Raw genomic sequence first — 24,559 nt, forward strand, 5'->3', positions numbered from 1 at the left:
GAAGCAAAGAGTCTTGGGTCAGAGGATAAAAGCAAATTTCCACTGCCCTTATGGATTTGAGATTTTGAGTTATGTTTCGGGGTATGTAGCATTTGTAAAAGAGACCCTGAGTTTATTGAATGATTGAAAAAGATATTTACTGTGGAAATCTGGGAGTTAAGGACATAGACAATGAAGTTTTCTTACCAAAATGTAAGCTCCTGAAGATACAGTTGTTTGTCTGCTTTGTTCATTGATGCGTCTCTAGCACGTAAAACAGAGTGTGGCCTATAGGAGGTGCTCAATAAACATTTATTGAGCCAATGAATATAGAATTTGTCAGGGGAGAGGTGGATGGGGAAGGAGGAGAAGCTAAAAGCAAAGTGAAAAACGTAGTTTAATTCAAGTCCCAGAGAGGCAGTGAAGCAGTGAAGCTTGGTGGGTGAGATCATCATGAGCTGTGACTACAGGCAGACCTTGAGTTCAATTCAGGCTTTTCTACTTATAGCTCTGTGTCAGCTGGAAAATCATTTAGCCTTTCCAAGCCCGTTTCCTCATCTGTACAATAGCATTCATATTTAATAAGGTGACTCTGCACATTAAATACAGTGATTCAGATTAAGTACTTGGCACATAGTAGACACTCTTCATAAATTTTGTTTATAAATGAGGACATATGGCACATATGTACACACACACACACACACACACACACACACACACACACACACACCCTTACATACACTCAGGCAATCTCAGGGAAGCCTAGGGTGATAGTGTTTAAAATGTACCTCCAGATCTTCAGGAGGAAGGAGTATGGTTCTTTCTTGGTTGTAAAAGGCTTGATAACATCTTGTCTTTAAGGATGACAAAAATGACGCAAAATGTTCTGGCCAAGCAGAGCCTATGAAATACACTTGCAAGGCTACCCCGCCCATTAATTTCAGTCCTAACTATATTACTCATTTTATAGTCACTTAAGCAAATAAATGTTTCAAAACACTCTGGAGAACAGCGTAATTTGTAAGTAATTTTTTAAAAATTGGCCATTTGAGATATTGCTGCAGAGGCTTGATTATTCAGCTTTGACTTCGAGTAGGATGGTTGTGCCAGCTAGAGGAGAGGCCATTTGACTCTTTTATCTCTGCCCAAGTATTCTTAACAAAAGATTAGCTATAGTATCTAATTACCATGGTATATAAACTACCAAATCCATTTCTGACTTCAGTCTCTAATTGAACATGGGGTGGAAGTGGGAAGGCCACCAAGGAGAGCCAATGGTTTCACATAAATCCTTCAATTACAGGGAATTGTTTGAAATAAGGCAGAACAATACAAGATTGTTTGTGCCCCCTTTATGTTTGTTTGACAAAAATAATCATGTACTTAATTCAGAGGTGATGTTCTGCCTTCCGTGGCACCATTATTGCTGGTTTGGACCATTATCCCTCATTGAATAGCTGCCCTGAAATCTGAATAGAATTGACTCTCACTTAATCCTATTCCCTTTGATACTGTCACTGGTTTATAGCTCCAGGCCTCAGCCAATCAGCTCATGGCCTTCTTTTGACCACAGTGATTGGTCAGATCTGGCCCAATCATGGCAAAGCTAAGGACTCTTCCCTTGGATACAAATAAGGGGAACCAGCCTTGATGGAGCCCTCACTATACATAGTTGGGTGTAGTGAGACAATAAAACTAAGTCATTGAGCCCTTGGATCAAATATTCCTGAAATCTACATACTTCTCAGATTTCCAGGTATAAGAGCTAAAAAAGGTATAAATTGGATTTTCTGCTACATGAAACCAAAAACTTCATAAAGAATATATGAAGAATATATATCAGAAAATGGAAATATAGTTCCAAAATTATATTTGACTTCCTGTATTTTTATGGGAGCTCAGCCCACAATTCCCTGTAGTGGTATGCACAATCAAGTAGATGATCTTACTTAAGCAAAATAATTTTCCTTTGCATCTGAAGCAGAATCTCAATCCTGAATTTGCAACTTTATACATGAGCACTGCACAGTTTTTTTCCAGTTTTATTGAGAAATGATTAACATATATCACTGTATAAGTTTAAGGCATACAGCATGAGAGATTGATTGGCATATATGTATATTGTGAAATGATTATTGCAATAGGTTCTGTAACAACCATCAACTCATGTGGATACCATATAAAGAAAAAAAAGAAAAGGGACAAAATAAAAAAGACTTTCTCCTTATGATGAGAACTCTTAGGGGAAGTGTTACTTTGCATTATTAGGAAGCCGAAGAGGGAACTTTGAGATAATTTATCAAATTTCACTCATTTTACAGATTAATTTATTCAAAGATTTATTGAGCACATACTATGTGTCAGGCACTGTGCTAAATCATGGAAGATACAGGGCACCCTTGAGATGGCCACAGGAGATGGGAGACCAAGACCCAATGAGGTTAAGGAAGTTGCCCAAAGTCACACGACCAACAGACTTGTCAAAAAGACTTGAATCACAGTCCAGTATTATTTCCCACAACAAGAAAAAAAACTTGTTGGAAAAGAATTAACATGCATTAATATTAAAAATGAGCTTCTATAGGCTTGTTGAACTTCCATAAGAGAAAAGACTTTTCAGAAGCTTGCATCTAATACACATTTTGCTGAGTGCTCACTAAGTCTGCTTTATTAGCAACATGCCAGATGTTGGGGAAATAAAGTCATGTTCTAGTAGGGCCAAAAACAATTTAAAGACAGAATCCTGGCCATGGGGATGGTGCTATTGTGGAGGCATGCTCAGTTGCCATGGCAACCCAGAAGAAGGGGCAAAAGCTCCCCTAAAGTGGTGACAGCTTTGAAGGACAAGCAGGCATTAGAGAGGCTTGGGGCAAGTGGGACTTTCCAGGAATGGACAGCATTTACTGTAATTAATATGTTACTAAAAAGAGATTGGCGTTTTCTCAGCAGAGCCTGAGAGCAGGTGCCTGATAACTATGGAGACCATATGTCCAGTTTCAAATATTTAGTTCCTTTCTCCCCAAATTTTGAGACACCTCCACCAACCACAGATCCTAGTTTGGGAAATGGAGTAATGAAGACAATATTTGAACAGATCTTAAAGTACAAGCTGCTCGAATTCCTATGAGTGGTTCAAGTGGTTAAATTATTTTACTGGAAACATTTGTTCCAATCATAAGCCCAGACACAGTTTAAATTCCTTCGCTAAACAATAAATCCATAAAGGTTTGGATTCTATTTGTGCCTATCTCAGCCAGGTAGCTCGTCTGACATCCACCTATGATTTCCTCCTCGGCTTGGCTGGGCCCTTCTAGTCCCTTTGATAGGCTACTTGAGGCTGGTCTGGTCATGGATGGCACAAACAGGCAGAAAGCACTCACCCTCCTCTTGTTCCATGCTGGGGAGGCCTCCACCCAGTGTCATGCCCCCAATCACTCCAATGCTGCCTCAAGTCACATTGTTTGGTCTCCATGATACCTCTTCGTTTCCATGCTCAGTGATGCCCCATCCTGGTCTCTGGTACCAGAGGCAGCAGATGAGCCGGAGCAGTCACTCGTTGCTTCTGACTCCTTGTTTCTCAGATCTCCCTGCATACCATGGACTAGTTCTTGAAGTCACTTATAATGCCTCTGAGGTGAAATAAAAAGTGAGGTTTCTCCCTTCCTACCGTTTACGCACTCTAGTCATTATTGATTGCAGTATGCATTATTATTTTATGTACCTCTAAGAAAGAAAAATGCTGCCCTTAAGCCATAACACAATGCTTTCCTATCACAAGTTTTTTTTTTTTTAAATATATATATATATGTGTGTTGAAAGACTTTTGGACTTTTTTAGATATAGGTTTTATTATAGATCACTGTTATAAGTACAAAGAAAGGAAATATAAGCAAAATAAATTGGTGTAGATATCCTTAAAACTTCTGTACAGTGTCCAGCTCTTTTGCATCATTTTTCAACGTGGGGTGATAGGTGTCTGTTTTTCCACAAAACATTGACTTTCGTGACATCAAGAGCCATGGTATTGCAACATTTCTTCAGTTCTCTGTGATTTCCTCCAAGCTGCTGACATTCATTCCAGAAGTTTTCAGGCCTTGTGCAGCCAAATACCACTACGTGGCATTAATTGTAAGAACCATCCTGATTTCAGAGATAATGTGCATCTCAGAGAAATGGAAAAAATGGTAAGCCGGACCTAATGTTTCTTAGCACATTACCACTGCTTTAAAACTCACAGAAAAAAAATCCAGGATCCTGAAATTTCCCTCAGCCCTTTTACATGGCACCACCCTGTGTCTACCCCCAAAGATTTCTAACTTGTGATTTGGCTCTTCCTGTCAGCCTCATTCCTGTCAGGCCTGAAACAGGGCCCAGTTGGGATCCTCACAAAAGAGGCCTTGCCTCTCCCTGCCCTAGAGCTTAACAACCGATCAACCCCCTCCCTGACATGTCCCCTGTCCCAGTTCCCTGCTTTAGATAATTACCCTGAAACTTATGATTGCTTACTAGTCATAATACCCCCCCTCCCCACACTCCCCTGCGTGTTTGCTACTAGCATTCTTCCCAGATTACTGTCATTTCTGCTCCTGGGTTGATGACCACATTGGAGAGCCACATTGCCAGAGGGGAGGCTCCATGCAGACTCCTGGAACCATCATGTAGCCTCTGAAGGAACGCCCACATTTTCCCTTATAAACCCCAAGCCAGTCTCAGAATGTGAAGGCAGTTTTTGGAGGTGTTAACCCACTGCCTTCTCAGACCACCCGGTGCTCTGATAATAAACGCTTATTCTATGACCCAACTCCTGTGTCGGTCTATTGGCTGAGTGGTGCAGGCAGCATGAGTCCGGACTCATTTGGCCTCTGGATTCAGGCCCATTTCAGGTAGAAGGATGACAACTTCAAAGCCGGCATCACAGCAGGATCTGCTGTCCAGGACTCTGATTTTAATCCTGTCAAATTAATGCTTAGATCTATGAGGAGAGTACCTATCTGGAGCTGGGTATCGAGGTAAGGCGGGCCTGCCACAGGGGTCTCTGACCCCAAGCCCCTTCTCATAATAAATATTTTGAGACAACTGGTGGCAGAAGGAAATTTCAAGTGTCTATCCCTGTCATGTATTTATTACACCATGGTCACAGAATGTGGCATGTACTCTATCATTTCAGAGAGGGTGGTACAAGACTGGAAAGAATTTACTGAGGTTTTCTAAGGCCCATTTTATGATTAATTTGGTAAACGTTCCCTGGGTCCTTAAAGGTGTATTTTCTGCTTCAAGTTACAGAGTTCAAAGTTTATCTTTTAGGTAAAGGATATTATTTTGTTGACCTTTGTGCATGTTTTTTTATTTGGAGTATGGAGATAAGCGCATCTCTATATCATGGTTGTTTCAAGGACTGAACATGTTAATACATGAAAAGAGCTTAGAAGGGTGCCCACCACACAGTAAGCGCTGCCAAAATGTTAATTGTTCCCTTCACTGCGATAATTTTTAGATCCTATATTCCATTCTTACACTGACATTTTATCTGCCAAGGACTGAAGAAGTGTGTTTGTGGTCTCCCAATACTCTTCTGTCAATTTCTCCTTGCATTTTTCAATAGATTTTGCTGTAGGTAACCTGAAATTCATGTAATCATTGTGGATAACTTCTTGATCAATTAAAGAATTCTTACTTCCACCTAATGCTTTTAGTTTGGCTTAAATTCTGATGCCATTCACTAATTTCATCACCCATAAAATATTTTTTCTCTATTTAAAAATAAATTCACTTGTATGGGATAGAGGGTTTGGGGAAAAACATCAGTTTTCTATGCAATAAACTGAAACTCATAGCAAACATCCCTTCCCACTTCTCCACCTTTGCCCTGGTCTGTTTTCCCTTAGCAGTCTCCGAAGGCTTAAGCCTCTCTTTCCTCAAATGTTTTTGCCTAAAAGCAGCAGCTTTGCCAGTAGCTCCTGAGGGAGACTTAGGCTCAACACAGCATGGGGCCCAAAAGTGTTAATACACAGCACCCGCAGACTCTTACTCAAGGAAAAAGCACAGAATTGAGAATGAGAATGTCTTGCTGACAATGCTGAGAAAGGCAGAAATACTCGTATGTATTTTGGGGGAGACAATCCAGGCCACTCACCTTCCATTGAACAAAATTGACCAACAAGCAGGGGCAAAACGTAGATGGCTTTGGGAGCTGAAAGAGTGCTGCTGGATGTGGCCCTTCAAAGTTGTATCCCAAGTGTGGCCTCATTTATCCCTCACCACAGGTACCACAAACCAGTATTTCAGGTATGGCTAAGAGTCACCCCAGCAGCCGGTGGGTGAGGGGGGTCAAAAATTGCTAGAAGCCTCCCATCTTCTACCAGATGATTGGTTTAACAAGGCTAAGGAAATCCTACTTGAGCAACCATGCTGGGTTTCCTTATCCTGCAACAGTTCTGCAACAGGACGGTAGTGGGTGATGGGGAGGAAACCAGAGGCTGAGCTTGCTTCCCCTCCCCTCTCCTCCCCTATGGACTGAAGGGCCAAGAGGAATGAAAGGGACTCAAGCCGCAGATGGATGAACACTGGGAGGGTGCTCACTGAGATGGGATCTACTAACTGGGAGGGAGGGTATGTGTGTGGGAAAAGAAAGGAAAAGTCCTGGACTCTCCCCATGGACACCCTGGACAGTTACCAGAAACCTAAAAAATAAGGAATCGAGTATAAGCAATGATTGAACTGCCAGCAGGCACTGAGAGACTCGGCCCTGGCACACTCGAGCAGAGTGAGGTGAAGTACTGTAGAAGTGTTGTATGATTGGTGTGCGAGGCTGGAACAGATCACATCTGAAAAGGAGCTCCTGTGCGGACCTGCCCGGCCCTCGTTCCTGAGGTAAGGGTGCTGACAGCGGTGCAACCAAGGACAAGTCAGTCCCATCTCTCTCTGGGCCTCGGGGTCCTCACCTCCCGTGAAGGCGATGTGATGGAAACAGATGAGACCCGTACAGGCTGTGTCTCCAGGAGGCACTCAAGTGTCCATTCTCTCCAGCTGGCCTACCCTGAGCGTTTAACCTCGAGTCTACCAAAGGCCCAGGGTTTGGTTGGAGGAAGACAGACTCTCTTGGCATCTCCCTGATCTTGGAAGCTTCTCCCCTGCCCCACTTTCAAAGGCCAACAACTGCCACTGGGCCCACGGGGCTCTCTGTTGCATTCCAGACCAATACTCACTCACTCATTGTGCCTTTTTCCATTTCTAGACCGAGCTCTGGTAAATTAAAGATGGCTGCAAATTCTCTGTGTATCAACCCCTGCCCTCTCTATTGAGAAATGGAGTCTAATTTCCCTACCCTTGTTTTGGGATAATTTGCCAAGATTTTTCCTCAGGGCCTTAACACACGCTACTCCCTGGAATACCTAGAATACTCTTCCCATACTCCTACCAGGTTACTTCCTTCTCAACCTTCAGCTTAAATGCTCTCCAGATCACCTTCTGGAAGAAGGCCCTTCCAGACCACCTCAACTAAAAGTAAAAATATCAAGGTGGGACCTATATCAATCCATAAATAAAACAAGTAAATACACATCATAATTAAAATTATTACTCTTATCTTCCTCTAGAGCAGGGGTTGGTAACCTATGGCCATAGGCTGGCCACCTCCTTTTAAAAATAGTTTTATTGGAACACAGCCACACTCATTTATGTATTGTCCATTACTACTTCTGACATGGCAGAATTGAATAGTTGCTATAAAGACTACGTAGCCCAATAAAGCCTAAAATATTTACCATTTGGCCCCCAAAAGCTTCCTGACTCCAAAGAGAGCAAGGCCTGTGGCTTCTCATCTGTAGATTTCCAATACCTCGTACAGATTGTTTATTGAAAGAACCAAAGGGCCGCGAAGCCCAGCTAAAAGCCCTTCTTTACTGGGAGACTCTTTTCGTCAGAGCAGGGCTAGACCAGGGCTGGGTCAGTTCCCTTCCGATGTCTCCAGAGTCTAAGGGGTCCCAAAGATGAAAGCACTGGAGGAGATGCTGAACTCAGGACTCAGAACTCTCAAGTCCAAGGACAGTCCAAGGAGATCAAGCCATTGCCTCATCCCTTCTACTCAGTTTCAGAAGAGGACAGGGGGCTTGTTAGGACCCTCCACCACCTTTCAGAAGTATATTGCTTTGGCCATCCCCAGGCCACTTTCAGAGGGGAAAAAGGGACCTCTGCTTCTCTGTCCTCCCCAACAAGAATGGGCTGGACTAGACCCTGGAGAACAACCATGTAGGAGTGTAGGAAGAGCCCCTTCCCTGGTTCAGAAATTCCTCCCCAGCAAGGAGATGGGTACTGGGACAACCTAGGCCCCACACAGGCCACTTCCTGGTTAAACTAAACTTTGGGAGTCAGGGAGGCATCAGCTTGTGTGTGGGCACAGACTGTACATTCACGTGTCTGAGGGCTGCCAGGCTATGTCCATGCAAATGTATCGGGTAGAGGCAGGCTCTGAGAATTTGCCAGGGCCTTTGGGATGAGCTGCAGACTTTTGCCCCAATGCTACAAGTTGCTGGGGGCCCTTTGCTTAGAACATATTGTTCATATTTCAGTTAATCTGTTGCCACCTATCAGGCCGAGGCCCAGCATAGAAAACATTCCCTTTCTTCTCCCTCCGTCTCAGCACAAAGGTCTTGATCTCAGGTCCCATGGGTCCTTGGGGGGCTCCTCTAGTGAAAAGCTGAGATCTTAATGCTTGAAGACAGAGCCAGATTCCAGCAGTCCCAAGTCCTGGAGGGTTTCTAGCAGTTGCTCCCGTGCAGTTCCAATAAAGGTATTCTCCAGGAAGGCAGGCAGGCCTCCCACACCATCATGCAGGGTATACAGGGGCACCCGCACCAGGCCCAGCACCTGTGAAAGGAGGAAAACAAGGTGACACTGGGAACCCAGGTAGCTCAGCCCAGCCAGGTCTTTCTAGATCAGACACCTCAGCCCTTATCAGTCCGGCAGAACCAGGCCTGAGAACTCATATTTCAATACAGCCTCACGAAGTGGGCCCAGCTCTCTGAAGACAAGTCATGTCATCCAGTTCCATAAATGCCAATCTTTCCCATACCACTGAAACTTTAGTGGCTCCTGCCTCCAGGATGCCTGCTTGGCCCTGCATCAGTAGGTCTCAAAACATGGTACCAAGGCCAGCCACATCAGCACCATTTAGGAACTTCTGAAACATGCAAATTCTCAAGTTCTTCTCTCCCTCCCCACACTGACCCAGCAATTCTGGGAGTGGGGCCAGTAAGCAGTGCTTTAATAAGCCTCCCAGACGATTCTGTTACCCGCCAAAGTTTGAGAACCATTTCCATGCACCATCTGTCTCCCTACTCCCCTAGCCTAAGTGCCAAGGTTTCCCCACAAAGTATCAGGCCACACCTCCTATGCAAGAAAAACAGGGGCCTAGGGTGCAATGCCTGGACATTTTTCAATGGGGAGCAGAAGAGAAGCTTGGATGGGTGTGTTCTAGAGAGTTAGCTAGAGGCCAGTAAAGGGGGAAGACGGGAGAGACCTTTGCAGGGAGACCAGATTGGCTATAGTCAGTCACTCAGACGAAAGAAGACCAACGCTTCAACTACACCAGGAAACTGAAGGAGAGGCTTTCGGGGTAAAGAGGACATGGGGGTGGGGTTCCCGGGCTGGCCCCACCTCCAGCCCGTGGTCCTTGGCATGCGGGGCGCCAATCTCCACTGCAGTCATCTGCTCCTGCGACAGACACTTGACGTAGAAGTGGGTCACGAGGTGCTGGCCGGATACGGCATGAGAGTGACGGTGGTCGGCGCGCTCCACTCGGAAGGCGGCCGCACCCTCGCCCAGCTCCTCCACCAGCTCGCGGTTCAGCCCATCCTCCAGGCTTTCCTTCCGCAACTGCACGAAACCTCCGGGGAAGCCCAGGCGCCCATCAAAGCGCATCTGCATCTGCGGGAGAGGGAAGCCGGGACTGCTTAAGAAGCCAGAGGCGGGCACCCCCGGAGGCCGCAGGGCAGACAGTAGTCGCGCGCGCCCCCACCTCACCAGTACTGCATAACGCAGTGGGACGCGGCCGAACAGCTTCCCGGGGTCCGGCGCGTAGAGCAGCACGTGGCACGCGTGTCGCCAGTTAGGCCCCAGCGCCAGGGACTCCTCCAGCTCCAGCTTGCGGACCCCGGCCATCGCCGGAAGCTTTCCCCAGAGCTGTCCTGACGGCCCACGTGTGCAGGCTAACAGGCCTCACCCTGGACCAATCCTGGAGCCTGGGCGGGGCGGCCAGGACCAATCCCTGGCCCAGGGGCGGGATCTAGGCGAACGAATTTGGGGTGGGGCGCAGTGACCTGCCAGGGCGGGGCTGGCGATCCCCGGGGAAGTCGTTGGCCCGGGAAGACTAGGGAAACCAAAACCTTTCTGTGGATTGGACCTCGGGCTCAGGCGGGGCTGAGGTGTGGCGGGCGTCCAGGCGCGGAGGGAGGCAGGTAAATAGTGCTTGCCTCACAGCCCAGCGCCTCTGGGACCTCCCGAGCGCACCTGGAGAGTGGGATGCGAGTAAGGGTTTGTAGCCCGAGCAGGATTTAATTAGGGGCGAATCCTGGGAGGCGGGGGAAACACAGGGAGCGTTCAGGGAACTACATGTGGTTCGGTCTGGATGGTACACGAAGCACGGGGGCTGGGGTGGGGGTCAGGAAAGAATTGAGGCGGAGTTGGCTTCAGAGACGTGGCCTATCTTAGGACATCGGGAATGGAGAGGAACGATAGGTGTGACAGCTGTCCGGAGTGGTGGGATTGAGGGGACTCAGTGGCTGATTGACCGTTTGGGGAGAATTGTGCTAGGATGAGGTCAGAGTTTCTGCTCTGGGTAGATGACAGTGTCATTTTTTTGAGATGGGAATGGTAGGAGGGAGTGGTCAGTGATAACTGTAGTTCTAGTCAGGAATTACAGGATCGATAGACAGGATCGATGACATTTTCCGAGGAAGGATAAGTGAGGAGATCTGTGGGTGAAACCCTGTGGGCACAGGAAGGTGAATGAGGACGGTTCAGAGGTAGAAGATGTGCCTAAGTCTTTCTCGACTGTCTCACACATTCTCAGACCATTGGGCTGTGAAGGAAGGTGGGGAAGAGCCCACCCCTAGGGCTGGGAGCTACTCAGCCTAATGCTGAGGAACAGGGATTCAGGATCTCTCCCCACAGGTTGGCCCTCCCCCCTTTTTCCAATGCCTTGCACTCGGTGCAGATGGCCTCTACATCAAGAGTCAGTATTTATTACGCAAAGGAAAGGAGGAGGCAGCTCGTGAGAGGGCCTATCTTAAAGTCACAGTCTGTAAGTAACAGCACGGGATTGGAGAGAGCTCAAGTAGTCACCAGACACAGGCTTGTGACCTTATCAAATCATTAAAGTCTCAGATGTCCAGTTTCTTACCTGTTAAATGGAGGTGATACCAACCTATTTAGGGATATTGAGAGGTTTAAAGCACTTAGAACAGTGCCAGCACCAGGTAAATGTAGTCATTCTTGGAGTCGGGGGTCTTAGGTTAAAGACCTGTCAGTTGGAACTCAGCCACGCTCACCAGGCCTCAGCATCCCAAGGGGACAGTGAGATGTCCCTGGCATCTTTCCTGACTTAGTCTTCTGAATGACATGGCAGAGATGGTGTCTACCAACATCAAGCAACATCAAGCATCAAGATGATGAAACTGTAGGTGTGACACAACTTATTAGTCTATTAGAGTTCAAGGGATGTTGGAAATGTCCTAATTAAACATTAGAATCACCTTGCAAAAATCTCATAAAAACTGCGAGCTCCAGGGTTCCACTCCATACTAACTGGATCAGAATCTCTGGCAGTGATTAGGTGACTTAGGTGGTTTTTAAATGTGTTTCAGGTGACTCTAATAAGCAACCGGGTTGAGGATCAGTGGCCTAACCCTTACCCCTAACATTCTAAAGATGATTTGGTTTCTCCCCTAGACTGGCTTTTTTAAAGGACTTAGGGTCAAATGTGCCCTTTCCAGAGCCTCAGGCTGTTGTGTTTTTCTTTGCTGGTTGCTTGCGGAGGCTTTTCAAGACGGATTCCACTATTTCTAAGGCAACATGAAAAACCGAAACCAATGCCACAGCTATCCAAGAACTAATGACTGGAGGCCAGAGCTTTTTCAAATGGATGAATATGGAAGTCCTCAAGCCTCCTCAACCTTGCCTCGCTTTTCCATCTGCTCTTTGCCTCCGCCAGGAGAGCCCAGCCTCCATGCCCCTTCTCCAGTAAAAAAAAAAACCCATTTTACCATCCTGGGGCAGATGACCCAGAATGAAGGCTGAAGGTAGATCACTGAGCAATGCCATGTGCCTCAAGAGCGACTCTAACAAGTTCATAGTGGTACTCAAGACCAAAAATAACTCAGTGGTCAGCCTTGGAGGATGCTAGGGAATTAATTCATTATTTTAAAATCAGTGAGGAAAAGAATTAAGCATTTATCCTGTCTTTCTCATATGGGCTCTACCTTAGGGCTACCAAATACAGAGGTGCCAAAAAAATGTATATACATTTTAAGAAAGGAAAACTGTATTAAAATTGTAATACTCAATATATACCAGTAACGAAAGATGAATACAAGTCACATTTGACTTCTGCAATTATAAGAGGTGCTCTAAGTGGTTACCATCAGCATCCAGACACTTCTGATTATGGCGAACTACTGCTTGAGCAACGTTGACCAAAGTGTCTGTTTGTATACATTTTTTTGGCACCCCCTGGTAGTTGGGGAGGGAGTTTCTTTTTATATAGAGTATATTCCCATTAATCAAAGAAGAAAGACAGAGCCAATCAAAATTACCATTTTTAAATTTTAAACAATAGATCCTAGAGATTGATTATCAATGGGTGATAACATCACTAAAAGAAAACCAGCTATTTTATGCCTTATGATGGAAGCACACACCCCTTCCTATGAAATATTCTTGCTAAAAATTTTGAATTTGTATCTGGATCTGATTTCCATTTTATAAGAAATACAAAAGAACATCTTTAAACATCAGGAAGAAGCTAGAATGATCCATGTGATAGTGGATTGAGTTGAAGACATCAGTATGAATTTGTGTTTAACTTAATTTAGATATAGATGGTTACATATAAAAATATTTATAGATGTGTGTATATACAAAGCTTAATATGCATGTATATTTGCTTGCTCAATCACCTGAGGCCGTAAAATCAATGATACCCCAGTAGCAATAAGCACACCTAGTGCCCAGATCTTGATTTCTAATTCTCTAGTAAAAGGAACCAAGACTCATTGGCGAAATGGCTGATTCAAGCAGTGGGGTGGGAAATATACATGATAGCTTCATGATGATCCTGGAGTATCTTGTGATACCAGAAAGTAAGGAAGTACACCAAAAAAAAAAAAATTAATGAAAAAAAAAATACTGATGGGAGCATGTCAAATGGACAGGGACAAAGGAGCCAACTGAAAGAGTTCCCAATGGCCAAAGCTGAAGCAATTTGAGCAATAAAATAAAGCAGTATTGGATTGTAATTCAAAGTCTCAAATATCTACAGGTCCATACTAATATAAATAATGAATAAGTTAATAAATGGGTGAGAAGATACAAATCTCCATGCAGAAGAGTCTGAAAAAAATGCAGATACTCTACCCTAAAGGAGGTGGAGCATAGCTGCTCAACCCTTACATGTGGGCTGTGAATAGTGACTTCCTTCCAAAGAGGACAGTATGAGAAGAGGTGTGTGTGTTGGCGAAGGGGGCAGTTTGTAACTGTGGGGAAACCTGACAAACATTACCTTAGCTAGGCGACCAAGGTCAACATCAACAATGACAAGTCATGTTGATGGTATATACCCTTGATGCAATATGATGAAAGTGGTACTTAATGTCAGTGGTCTTCTAAAATAATATAACCCCAGTCTAATCATGAAAAAAGCATTAAATCGCAGGGGAGTGTCATTCTACAAATACTTGACCAGCATGCTGCAAAACTGTTATGGTCACCAAACAAGGAAAGCCTGAGAAACTGTCACAATAGAGGACCCTAAGGATTCATGACTACTATATGTCATGCGGAATCCTGGATAGGATTCTGGATCAGAGATAGGATGTTAGATAAAAGCTAAGGAAATCTGAATAAAGTATGGACTTTGATTAATAGTCATGTATCGGTTTTGGTCTATTATTGTCACAAATATACCATACTAATATAACATGTTAAAAACGGGAATCTGGGTGGACTATATGGGAACTCTACTTTCAGTTTTTCTGTAAATATAAAACTTCTAAAAAAATAAAGTTTATTTGTAAAAAATCAGGGGGATGCAATCAGTAAAATCTAGACTGAAGGAAACTTTACAAGACAAATGACCTGGTTTCTTCAACAAATGAATTACAAGGATAAAAGAGATGGAGGGCAAATCGATACACTAGATTGAGGAAACACATCACTTGAAGCTATTGGGCTTTATTTGGATCCCAATTTGAAGAAACAGAAATAGTGATGGAAATGTGAATACTGACTGGATAGTTGATATATAGGAATCACTGATCATTTTTTACGAGTGGTAGTAATACTGTGGCTTTTTCAAAAAAGATTCTTTATCTTTCAGAGACACATACTGAAACATTTATGAATGATATAATAAAAATAATCCAGTCGGGGGGTAGTGGGTGAGAGTATAAATAAAATAAGATTGGCCATGAATTGATCATTTTTGAAGCTGAGTGATGGTTCTATAACAAGGGCTTATTATATTATTCTCTTTACTTTTGTATAGTTTGATGTTTTCCATAGTAAAAAGTTAAAAATAAAAAGATCTTTGACTTCTCATGAAGTTAAAGGTAAAGGTTATAATTTACATTTGAACAAATCTTTGCATTTCACAAAACCCTTTTACAGACAAGATCCTTCTTGGTCCCAGAGAGAGAAGTTAGAGTCTAATCTCACTTTTTAGGCAGGAGACTGCGACCAACATCTACCATCTCCAGAAAATTTAAAATCATTCCATTTAATCCTAACATTTTCCAGGTGTTTCAAATGCAGAGCCAAGGTTGAGAACCACTGACTTTGAAGAATATACAGTGGAGGGGTCTGGGGAGGAGGTGCCACCAGCAGAAATCTGCCAGCTAGAAGCAGAAAGCTGCCAGCTAGAGTCAGTTGGGCTTTATCCAACAGGGTTTCATAAAAGGGCTAGATGCTGTTATTATTTTTCAGGCATTCACATACCATACCTGAAATCGCAATCAGCAGCCTTAAAGGAGGTGGCTTTCTGCAGAAGCCAGCCCTGTTCTGGGTTGTTTGCAGGTCCAGCATCAAAAAGATCCATTGCTGTGTTGTCTGGAGCTCATTAGGTGGATCCATTCCACTATCAGGACAGAACATTTCAGACACCTCCAGCTACATGCCTGGACCTCTTCACCTGAATACTCTACAAGCACCTCAAACCTACGTAACACACAGGAGTGAACTGGGTACTTCACTCCCACCCACCTGCATCTCCTTCTGTATTCCCAGCACCTGCCCAGTCACCCATGCCTGAAACCTTGAAATCCTCACAGACAACTCCTTCATCCTGATCCAGTCCCTCTCAGGTCCCTCTCATCGTCCCTCTCATCGTCTCTGCTCTCAATGCCCTGACTTCCTCAGATGAAGGTCAGGCCTTCATCCTTTCTCACCTCGACAACGGCCTCCTAACTGCTACCCTGTCCTGCCTCCAGTCTCACTCTCTCCAAACCTGTGCTCCGCAGGACTTAATGATCCAGCTAAAAGCCATGCCCTGTCGATACCTGTTCAGGGGCTGCCCCTTTCTATAGGAAACAGTAGAGCAAACTGAACAGCTCAGATGTGAGCTTTGCTTCCTATACTTGTGAGCTACGTATGGCTGAAACGTAAACTGCAGTAACTTAACACGAATTGTCGTGTTATCAAACACATGATTTCACGGTGTCTATGGGTCAGGAATTAAGGAGAGGTGTAGCTGGATGTTCTGGTTCAGGTTTTCCCCTTGAGGTTTTTGTCCAGATGTCAGCCAGAGCTGGAGTCAAATGAAGGCTTGACTGGAGCTGGAGAATTTGCTTCCCAGGTGGTTCATGGACGTCGCCCAGAGCTGGTGCTGGCTGGAGGCAAAAGCCTGTTTCATGCCACACAGATCTCCCCATAGGATTGCTTGAGTGTCCATATGACGTGGTAGCCAGCTTCCTTCAGAGTGAGTGACCCAAGAGAAAACAAGACGGAATGTCTTTTATGGCCTCGTCTCAGAATTCATACACCATCACTTCTACAGTATTCTATTGGTCACATGGGCCGCCCCTGATGCGATGTGAGAGGAAACTATAGAGCAGGAATATCACAAGTGAGGACAACTGGGGGCCATCTTGGGGGCTGGGCACCATACCTTCCTCTCAAAGTTGACATAATCACTCTAACACTTGATGTACCACCAACACAAGAAGATTCCAATTTTCAGAACTTACAAGGCTGTGTCCTGTGTCCTCCATCTTTGTGTTCTTCGTGCCTTTTCTTTTATTTGCCTGGTGAATTTTTTCTAGTTTTACTGCAGTATAATTGACAAATAAAAATTGTATATATTTAAAGGGTACAATGTCATGTTTTGATATACATTGTGAAATGATTACCACAATCAAGCTAATTTACATATTCATCACCTCACATAGTTACCATTTTTGTGTGTGTGTGTGGTGCAAACACTGAAGATTTCCTAGCAAATTTCAAGTATACAATAATACAGTATTATTAACTATAGTCACCATACTGTACATTAGATCTCCAGAACTTACCCAGTATATCTGAAACTTTGTACCCTTTGACCAACTACTCCCCATTTTCCCCACAGCTCCAACCCCTGGCAACCAGCATTCTACTGTTTTTATGAGTTTGACTTTTTTAGATTCCACATATATGTGAGATCATCATACAGTATTTGTCTTTCTGTGTCTCGCTTATTTCACTTAGCATAATATCCTCCACGTTCATCCATGTTGTCACAAATGGCAGGACTTTCTTTTTTTTTCAGGTTGAATAATATTCCACTGTATATACAGAGAAGGCCAAAACAATGTATACACAATTTAAGAAAGGAAAAAACTATTAAAATTGTAATAATATATACTAACAAAAGACGAATACAAGTCACATTTGACTTCTGCAATTACAAGAGGTGCTCAAAGTGGTTACCATCAGTCTAATTTTAAGAGTTTTGTTTTCCTTTCTTAAAATGTGTACACATTGTTTTGATACCCTCTGTTTATGTAAATATGTCATATTTCCTTCACCCGTCCATCTGTTGACAGACATTTAGGCTGTTGCCTTTGCGTGATGAATTCTTATCATTCAAAATTGTGTGCCTACACTTGGTGCCTGGTACAGGATGTGAACTCAACACATGGTGAGCTAAAATGAAGGAAGAATTAGAGCGCATGTGCAGAACAGGTAGTCCTGGTAGCCTCCTGCTCCTGTGGCAGTGCCTGGAAACATGCCAAACGCCACGGACAAGACTTCATGGTTCACCTGAGTCATTTTGCAAAAAAACCTACCCGTATTTTTTTCTGAGAAGTCACAGAATCATTTAATTAGAAGTAAACTTTCCCCCAAACTTATAAAATTCAATGCCGAAAAGCAGAGAGCCTGAGGACTTGATAAAAGGTGTTCAGAGGAGGGAATGTAGAGAGTGATGTCTGGAGAAGGAAGGTACACTGGTGAGCTTATTGCCATAATAATGCATACAGAAAACCACAAAACCCAAGTAGCATACAGCAGAACACATTTGCTTCTGGCTCAGGAGTTCGCGGATGGCCTGGAGCTGGCTGCTTCCTTCCGCGGTGGCTGGGGTGGCTCTGCTCCAAGTCTCACTCTCCCCTGTGATTGGCGGGCTAGCAGGTGAGGGCAGAGGCGTAAGAGAACATAAAGGACTGCACCTGCAAGTGTCCTGCTCTTGAGTGATCACTGAAGTAAAACAGGTTCCGTGGCCAAACTCAGAGTCAAGGGGTAGGGAAATGTGCCCCTCCCACAGGGATGGGCAGAATTACGAAGTTATAAGGAAACAGGCAAGCGTCCAGGGTGGGGTGACTTGGAATCAAAATCTCTGTCAAGAGCAGGACAAAGCCACAATGTTTTGGAAAGAAAAAAAAAATGTAGCTGTTGAAAGATTGTCTTTCCAATGAAACCTACAAATCTATTTTGAAAATAGATCTATTGGAATCTCAATTCAGCATGAATGTTAATGATTCTGGTACTCCTAATGAATGTTTATGAATAAATGATTTTATAATGTCTGCTTGTTGGACCAAACTTCTGAATTTCCTCCTGAAGTTAAGGAAGAACTGAGTGTCCTCAGGGAACTGGAGATGCGGCTAACTTTGGGGTCACAGTGGCAGGTAAATGACATGTCAAGTGCCCTAAGGCATCGTCCAGGAGGCACGGCTGGTCCTTGGAGCCCCCTCGCTTGCCTTTCCACAGCTGCTTTCTTTATGGCCCTTCAGCTCTTTGCCGACAGTCAGCAAATTTTTAATCAAGTGCTAGCTGAAAATGGCTGAAAGTGTGTACTTTTGGGGTGTGTTGCATGGTGGTAGTAGAATGTTAGAAGCCTAAAGAAGCCTCAGGGATGAAACTAATGATGGGCGATCAGGCAGCCGGACCATTAAGCCAATAATGATTTCGCCTCCAAAGTTGAGGGCATCTTACTTACAGTATTTAAAGCATTTCCCCACATTACGTCAAATCCCATTGACAATGTCATGTGATTCAACCTATTACATTATCTTCCTTGGTCTTTACAGGAATCTTCAGAGGCAGGCAGGAAACTAAGACTCAGAGAAAATGATTTGCTCTACAACACACAGTAAATGGCAAGAGTGGGTCTAGAATCCAAGTCATCTGGTATTAAGTTCCATTTTGTTTCCTTCTGCAGGTGTGGCAGATCATTTTGAAACATTCTTTACTGTCTGTCTGTCTCCCCCTGCCCCTCTCCCCTGTCCTCTGTCTCTGTCTGTCTCTATCTCTCTCTCTCTCTCTCTCACATACATACCCCTTCTCCTTCTCTTTGCCTCATTTTTCATTTTTGCTCCTTTAGCATCTTGGTGGCCTGGCTTCATTTCCTTTAACACATTAGTTAGCCGTCCCATCATCCTAAAAGAGGAGTGGGGTATGTTTTCCCCTTCAGCGACTGTTTAATTTGTCAGCGTCCTTTATCCTGAGACCACTCAGTGGTTGGACTCTTTGATAATAGACCTAGAGCTTTTGCACCAGCCCTCACTCCAAATACATTAAATACTTAACTTCTATAACTCTCCTTTGTATGTCTTATCTCTGCATCACCCAAAATAGCTGGTGGCATTTCCTCTGTATAAATAGAAAGCAGAAAGGTCAATTGGCATTTATGAAACATATATTTTTTTAATAAGCAGCAAGTTAGCAGGGTTCCTTTATTCCCTATACCTGTGACCGTTTCATAACAAGCACTTTCCTAGTTCTCTAATTCCTCAGTTTCCACTCACAATCTCGCAAGTTGGTTAGCGGTTAATACCCACACTGGTGTGTGTGCGTGTGCGTGTGTGTGTATGCGTGTGTGTGCGTGTGTGTGTGTTACATGCTGTTAAGTCTTCTCTGACTCCTGGCAACCCTATGACTGAGTGACGTCCACAATGTCATGTCAACAGCCCTGCTCAGCTCCTGTCAACTCACACCTTTGGCTTCTTTTATGGACTCAGTTCATATCATGTTTGGTTTTCCTCTTTTCTGGCTGCTTTCTATTTTTCCCAGCACCATCGTCTTTTTCAAAGAACCATGACTTCTCATGATGTGCTTGAAGTAGAACAGCTTCAGTTTTGTCATTTTTACCTCCAGCGATGTTTCAGGCCTAATTTGCTCCAGGACTCACTTGTTCATCTTCCTGATGGGCCCGGGTATCAGTAGAGCTCTCCAACACAATACTTCAAATGAATCATGTTTTTCCCATCAGCCTTCTTCACTGCACGCTTTCGCCTCCATACATAGTAATTGGGACTACAAGGGTGTAAAATCTTAGCTTTGGTCTCCAATAACACATCTTTGCTCTTGGTGATCTTTCCTAATTCTATGTAATTCAATTAATTCGCATATTTAATGTAAGGAAATAGAAGAGAACAACAAAAATGGGGGAAAAACAGCAACAACAAAAAACAGATCTCTACCAAAAGATTCAAGAAATAAAAGGGACATCCTAAGAATGCTGAACAACCAACACGGACCAGGAGAAAACAAAGGGAAAGAGGAGACAGTATACTGAAAATCTATACAGAAGAGACAAAAGGATGACAGATACCTTTGAAAAAGACTCCTATGAGGAAGAAGCTATAATTCTAGAAAGTGAAGTGAAAGCTGCCCTGAAAGTACTGGGAAGACAGAAATCCCCAGGGGTAGATGGGATACCCATAGAATTATTTCAGCCTATGCTGGAGTCAAAATTAACACAAAATATGGCTGAGGGAGAAAGCATTTTTCCCCCTGGTAATATTAAAAATGTATTTTTTCCTAATCGTCTTAAACATTGTGTCCCTGCTTCCACTGAACCAAATGAAAGGTAAACATGAATGAGTTTTGTAAGGCACGGACCTGTGATCCCAAAAGGTATTTCCTCCTAGCTCTCCTTTCTTTTAAGCCTGATATGATGTACAGCACAAGTCGCGGGAGTATAAGTTGTTTTAAGTCTGTGCCTGTCTTCCTAGACATTGTAGGGGATCAGAATATGCCACCCAAAATAAATCTCATTGGCATAAGGATTATTTTGAGCTGAAAACAATTAAGAAACAGCAGATGCTGGAAGAGCTCTGTGCCCTCCCCGCTCTTTCTACCTAAAATCATAAATTTCCTATGAGAAATTTCTCTTCCCTGGACCAGGAAGAGAAAAACAGTCTTAACACCGAAGATGGGGTGTCAATGCTGAGATGTATCTGTACAATCAAACCTATTAAAATAACCCTGATCTTCCATCAGTTCCTCCATATGTTTCCCACTAACTTTCCCACAATTTGCCCCACCCCCACCCCTTAGGAGCTCAAATCCCTTTTCCTTTGTCTTGTCACTTCTCCACAAATGTCTCACTCTTTTGTCAAAATGGTATATAAGCTCGCAGGCTTGCTTGTTTTAGGGTTTTCACTTCTTTCTAGAAAGCTTCCCCCTACCCCCGCCATGTGAAAATATTAATATTAAATAAAATCTGTATGCTTTTTCTCCTGTTTATCTGTCTTTTGTCAGTTTTGTAGGCCGCAGCCACAGAACCTAAGAGGGTAGAGGAAGTCTTTCCTCCCTTACAACATGTTCTTAAACCCAGGGTACTCTTCCCTGGACAGTATCTTTCAACGTGTCTGTGTTTAAGAAGCTGCTTAACCAATCTGATGTAGCTCCTCAGTTGAAAACCTACATGCGTAAGAGCATGGGTGCTGAAATCACACAGACCTGGGGTGAAATCCCAGCTCAGCTTCTCGGAGTTGTGTGACGGAGCAGGTAACTAACTAACCTGGGCATCCTCAGCTGTAAAATGGGGCAAAATCTCTCTCTCTCTCTCTCTCTCTCTCTCTCTCTCTCTCTCTCTCTCTCTCTCTCCCCACACCCACTCTCTCTCTCTCTCTCTCCCTTTGGTGAAAAGATCCAGTGAAATCAGGTCCTTATATTAGTAAGCACAGTACTGGTACATAATAGGCTCCTAATAAACCAAAAGTTCACTGCTGTAAGTGATAATTATCATTAGACATTTATTAACATTTATTAGATGGCTGTGTTATAGTCAACAAGATACTTCTGGATAAGGAAAAGCCAAAAGCCATGGTAAAGATATTTATTAAGAATAAGAGTCTTTAGGACTCCATGGATGAGTCTTGGGAATAAATCACAGGAGGGAATCACTTTTTGGGTTTTTCACCCAGGTACTTATACATAGGGACTTCTTGCTTGTAAGCTATGGAAGGGCAAAAGTCGACCACAAACAGGGCACCTGAGACAGGTATGTCTGACTCTGGGCAGCAGCTCAGTGTGCCAGAGGCCAGCGTCTAAGAACCTTCAGGCACAGTCCTGGGGGACCCCAGGCGGTCAGGCACTGGGTCTGTCCTCCAGGTGGAAATGAAGAAGAGCAGACGGCTTCTCCCAGGCCATTGTCACGGGGATTCAGTCCCATTGGGAACCCTGAGGGCACAGGTGTGGGAGTGCTTTTCAGGAAGCCAAACCTGATCCTTATGCTTCTCTCAGAGTATTGACCAAACAACACTGACTAGCCCAGGACTCCAAGTACAGGCAGAGGTGTTTGCTACTCTCTAAATTCCTTTTGACAAGGAATTGAAAGTAAAGATGAATGCTCCCATTTCCCATAATAGAGTCCAGCTTATGTGTTGAATGGATTTGCACAGAAGTTTGTCCCCTTGAACTTGCTGGCTTTTGACAGTTGTCCGTGATGGCTCTGGAGTGTGGGCCTTTCTCCCATGGTGATGAGCGACTGCTCCTAAAAGTAGAGGAGCTGGTCAACTTCAAAACAGTCCCTGGCATGAGGCACCACCTTTTCTAGGGACGCTCGGATCTCCGCCTCGCTGGCATTCTGCTGCCTTGCTCCCTGGAGGTGATCATAGACCTCCCCAAATACTTCTGCTCCCAGCTTCCGCATGGCTGATCTGCCAGACGGGGTAGGAAGGAAAAAAAGAATTACCCATTGACATAACCTACAAGGAATGTAGTTTTAAATCATTAATTACACAAATCACACTGTAACCCCGATTTGGGGGGGGGGGAAGGAAAACAATAACATTCGATGATGTCTCTACTTTGGACACTCAATAATATTCAACAAATATTTCTTGAATGTCTATGATGTGCCAGGGATCCTGCTACGACTAGAGAACACAGCATGAAACAAGTTCGGCAAACTCCTGCCTTCATGGAGCAAATCTTCCAGGTCGATAAACAGGTCAATTTAAAAATGCATTCGTAATGAAATGTCAGGTAGTGCAGAGTGCAATGAAGAACAACACAGTAGGGTGAGAGGTGGGGAAAAGTGAGGGGCACAGCAGACCGCCCCAAGTAGGTATGTTTGAACAGAGACCCCCATGAAGAGTGGCCAGTACTAGGGGGAAAGGAGAATTGGGGCCCTGAGGCTAAACTATGTCAGAGAAATAGCGAGAAAGCTAGAGGGACTAGAGTCAGGAGAAAAGGGGAGAGACGACAGCGGGATATGAAATCAAAGAAATAATAATAATGAGAAGAAAAATAATAATGAGGGGAAAAGAACTGTTTTATTAACCAAAGGCACTTTTCTCTGCACTTAACCTTTACAACAGCTTATGAGGTTTTTTTTTTTTTTTTTAAATCCCTGATTTACAGCTGAAGAAACTGAGGCTTCAGGGGTATGGTAATTTGGCCCAGTCGCACCAAGGCCAGCGTTCATTTTTCTGTACTTGTCTCCAGACCAGTCCAAGGGAAGTCGAGCTTTGTGAATTTTGATACACAGTTCAACATTTATGTGCCAACATTTATTAATCATTCCTCTACCAAACAGTTAGCTTTTTTCTCTATAACACGGTGTGAATGTCTTTAGGGACATAGCCTTTTCATTTAGGGAAATATTTTCTGGCATCATTTCTGGGAGTGAGGCTCATTGTGGGTGTGTTCACTCTGTGAAAACACATATAAGTAGTTAGGATTTCTGCACTTTTCTGTATATATGTTGAGCTTTATTAGAAGATAAAATATTGTGTGAGAATGGAATTATTAGATCAAAAGATATAAGTATTTTTATGACTTTAACCTTGAGAAAAATGCTTCTTTATTAATTTCAATGGATTTGGTAAAAGAAAGATCGACGTTTTGGGGATTTTCCCCCCAGAATTTTTAACGCATTACCACTAAACACTAGTGACAATAATGTTGACAATAACACTGAAGGCGTTAATCACACACTCTTTCATGCATTTTGTGAGCTGTTCTTTGCAGTAGTATTCAATTTTGTCATCTCTAGAACACAGGATCTAGGTTAGGCTTTGTGGCAGATCAGAAGAAGAATAAGTAATTGATCCTGCTCTAGTTTAGGGGCTAGTAATTATAAGGCAAGCTATATGCACTTTAAATTTTAACTAACATTTTCTAATACTTGAGAGCTTGCAAAATGCTTTACCATTCATTATCTCAAATGATCCTTGTGAACTAGGCAATTCATCGAACATTTATCTTCATTTTACAGGTAAGAGTAAATAGGATGACTTTTGAAAACTCACACAGCTAGTTGTTGATGGAGCTTAACCTCAAACACAGGGCTTGGAACTTCAAGTGCTGGAGGGATGGCAGCCCCAGGGCCCCACATCATGCAGCTCGACTAGGTTATCAGGCCTGCTCCCCAGTCACCTCTGTCACACCACCTTAACTGTCTGCATAGCACTTATAAGTCTGGTAGTTTTTTTCTATTTTTAGGTGTATATATCTGTCCCACTCCCCTAATGAGCATACAAGTTCCAGGAGGGAAGGACCTAGTGACTACAACAGGACCAAGCATTCACACGGTACTCAGAAAATATTTATAGAATGAGGGAATGACCCATACAGCCGTTAAGCATCTTAAGAAAAC

At 43.7% G+C, this 24,559-nt stretch overlaps 2 protein-coding genes across 12 annotated transcripts in view; both read right to left on the minus strand.

Moving 5' to 3' along the window:
- Positions 1 to 5,306: 5,306 nt before the first annotated feature.
- NUDT16 (nudix hydrolase 16) lies at positions 5,307 to 10,178 on the minus strand. Its single transcript, XM_081072856.1, has 3 exons — positions 10,003 to 10,178; positions 9,637 to 9,906; positions 5,307 to 8,847 (listed from the first exon to the last, which is right to left on the minus strand). Exons 1-3 carry the CDS (start codon positions 10,138 to 10,140, stop codon positions 8,686 to 8,688), a joined length of 570 nt encoding a protein of 189 aa, XP_080928982.1. The 5' UTR covers positions 10,141 to 10,178; the 3' UTR covers positions 5,307 to 8,685.
- An 11,504-nt stretch (positions 10,179 to 21,682) lies between these two features.
- The window catches only part of NEK11 (NIMA related kinase 11), a 184,641-nt gene continuing 181,764 nt past the window's right edge, over positions 21,683 to 24,559 (minus strand). For 9 of the 11 annotated variants that reach the window (XM_081072875.1, XM_081072877.1, XM_081072881.1 and 6 more), the window contains one exon: positions 21,683 to 22,616. In XM_081072875.1, the coding sequence (XP_080929001.1) occupies positions 22,451 to 22,616 (166 nt within the window). In that variant the 3' untranslated portion in view covers positions 21,683 to 22,450. The remainder of the gene's footprint in view (positions 22,617 to 24,559) is intronic. The other 2 variants (XM_081072868.1, XM_081072869.1) reach the window with 1 other exon arrangement.

Source organism: Rhinolophus hipposideros (genome assembly GCF_964194185.1).
Source record: "Rhinolophus hipposideros genome assembly, chromosome: 14".
Lineage (NCBI taxonomy): Eukaryota > Metazoa > Chordata > Mammalia > Chiroptera > Rhinolophidae > Rhinolophus > Rhinolophus hipposideros.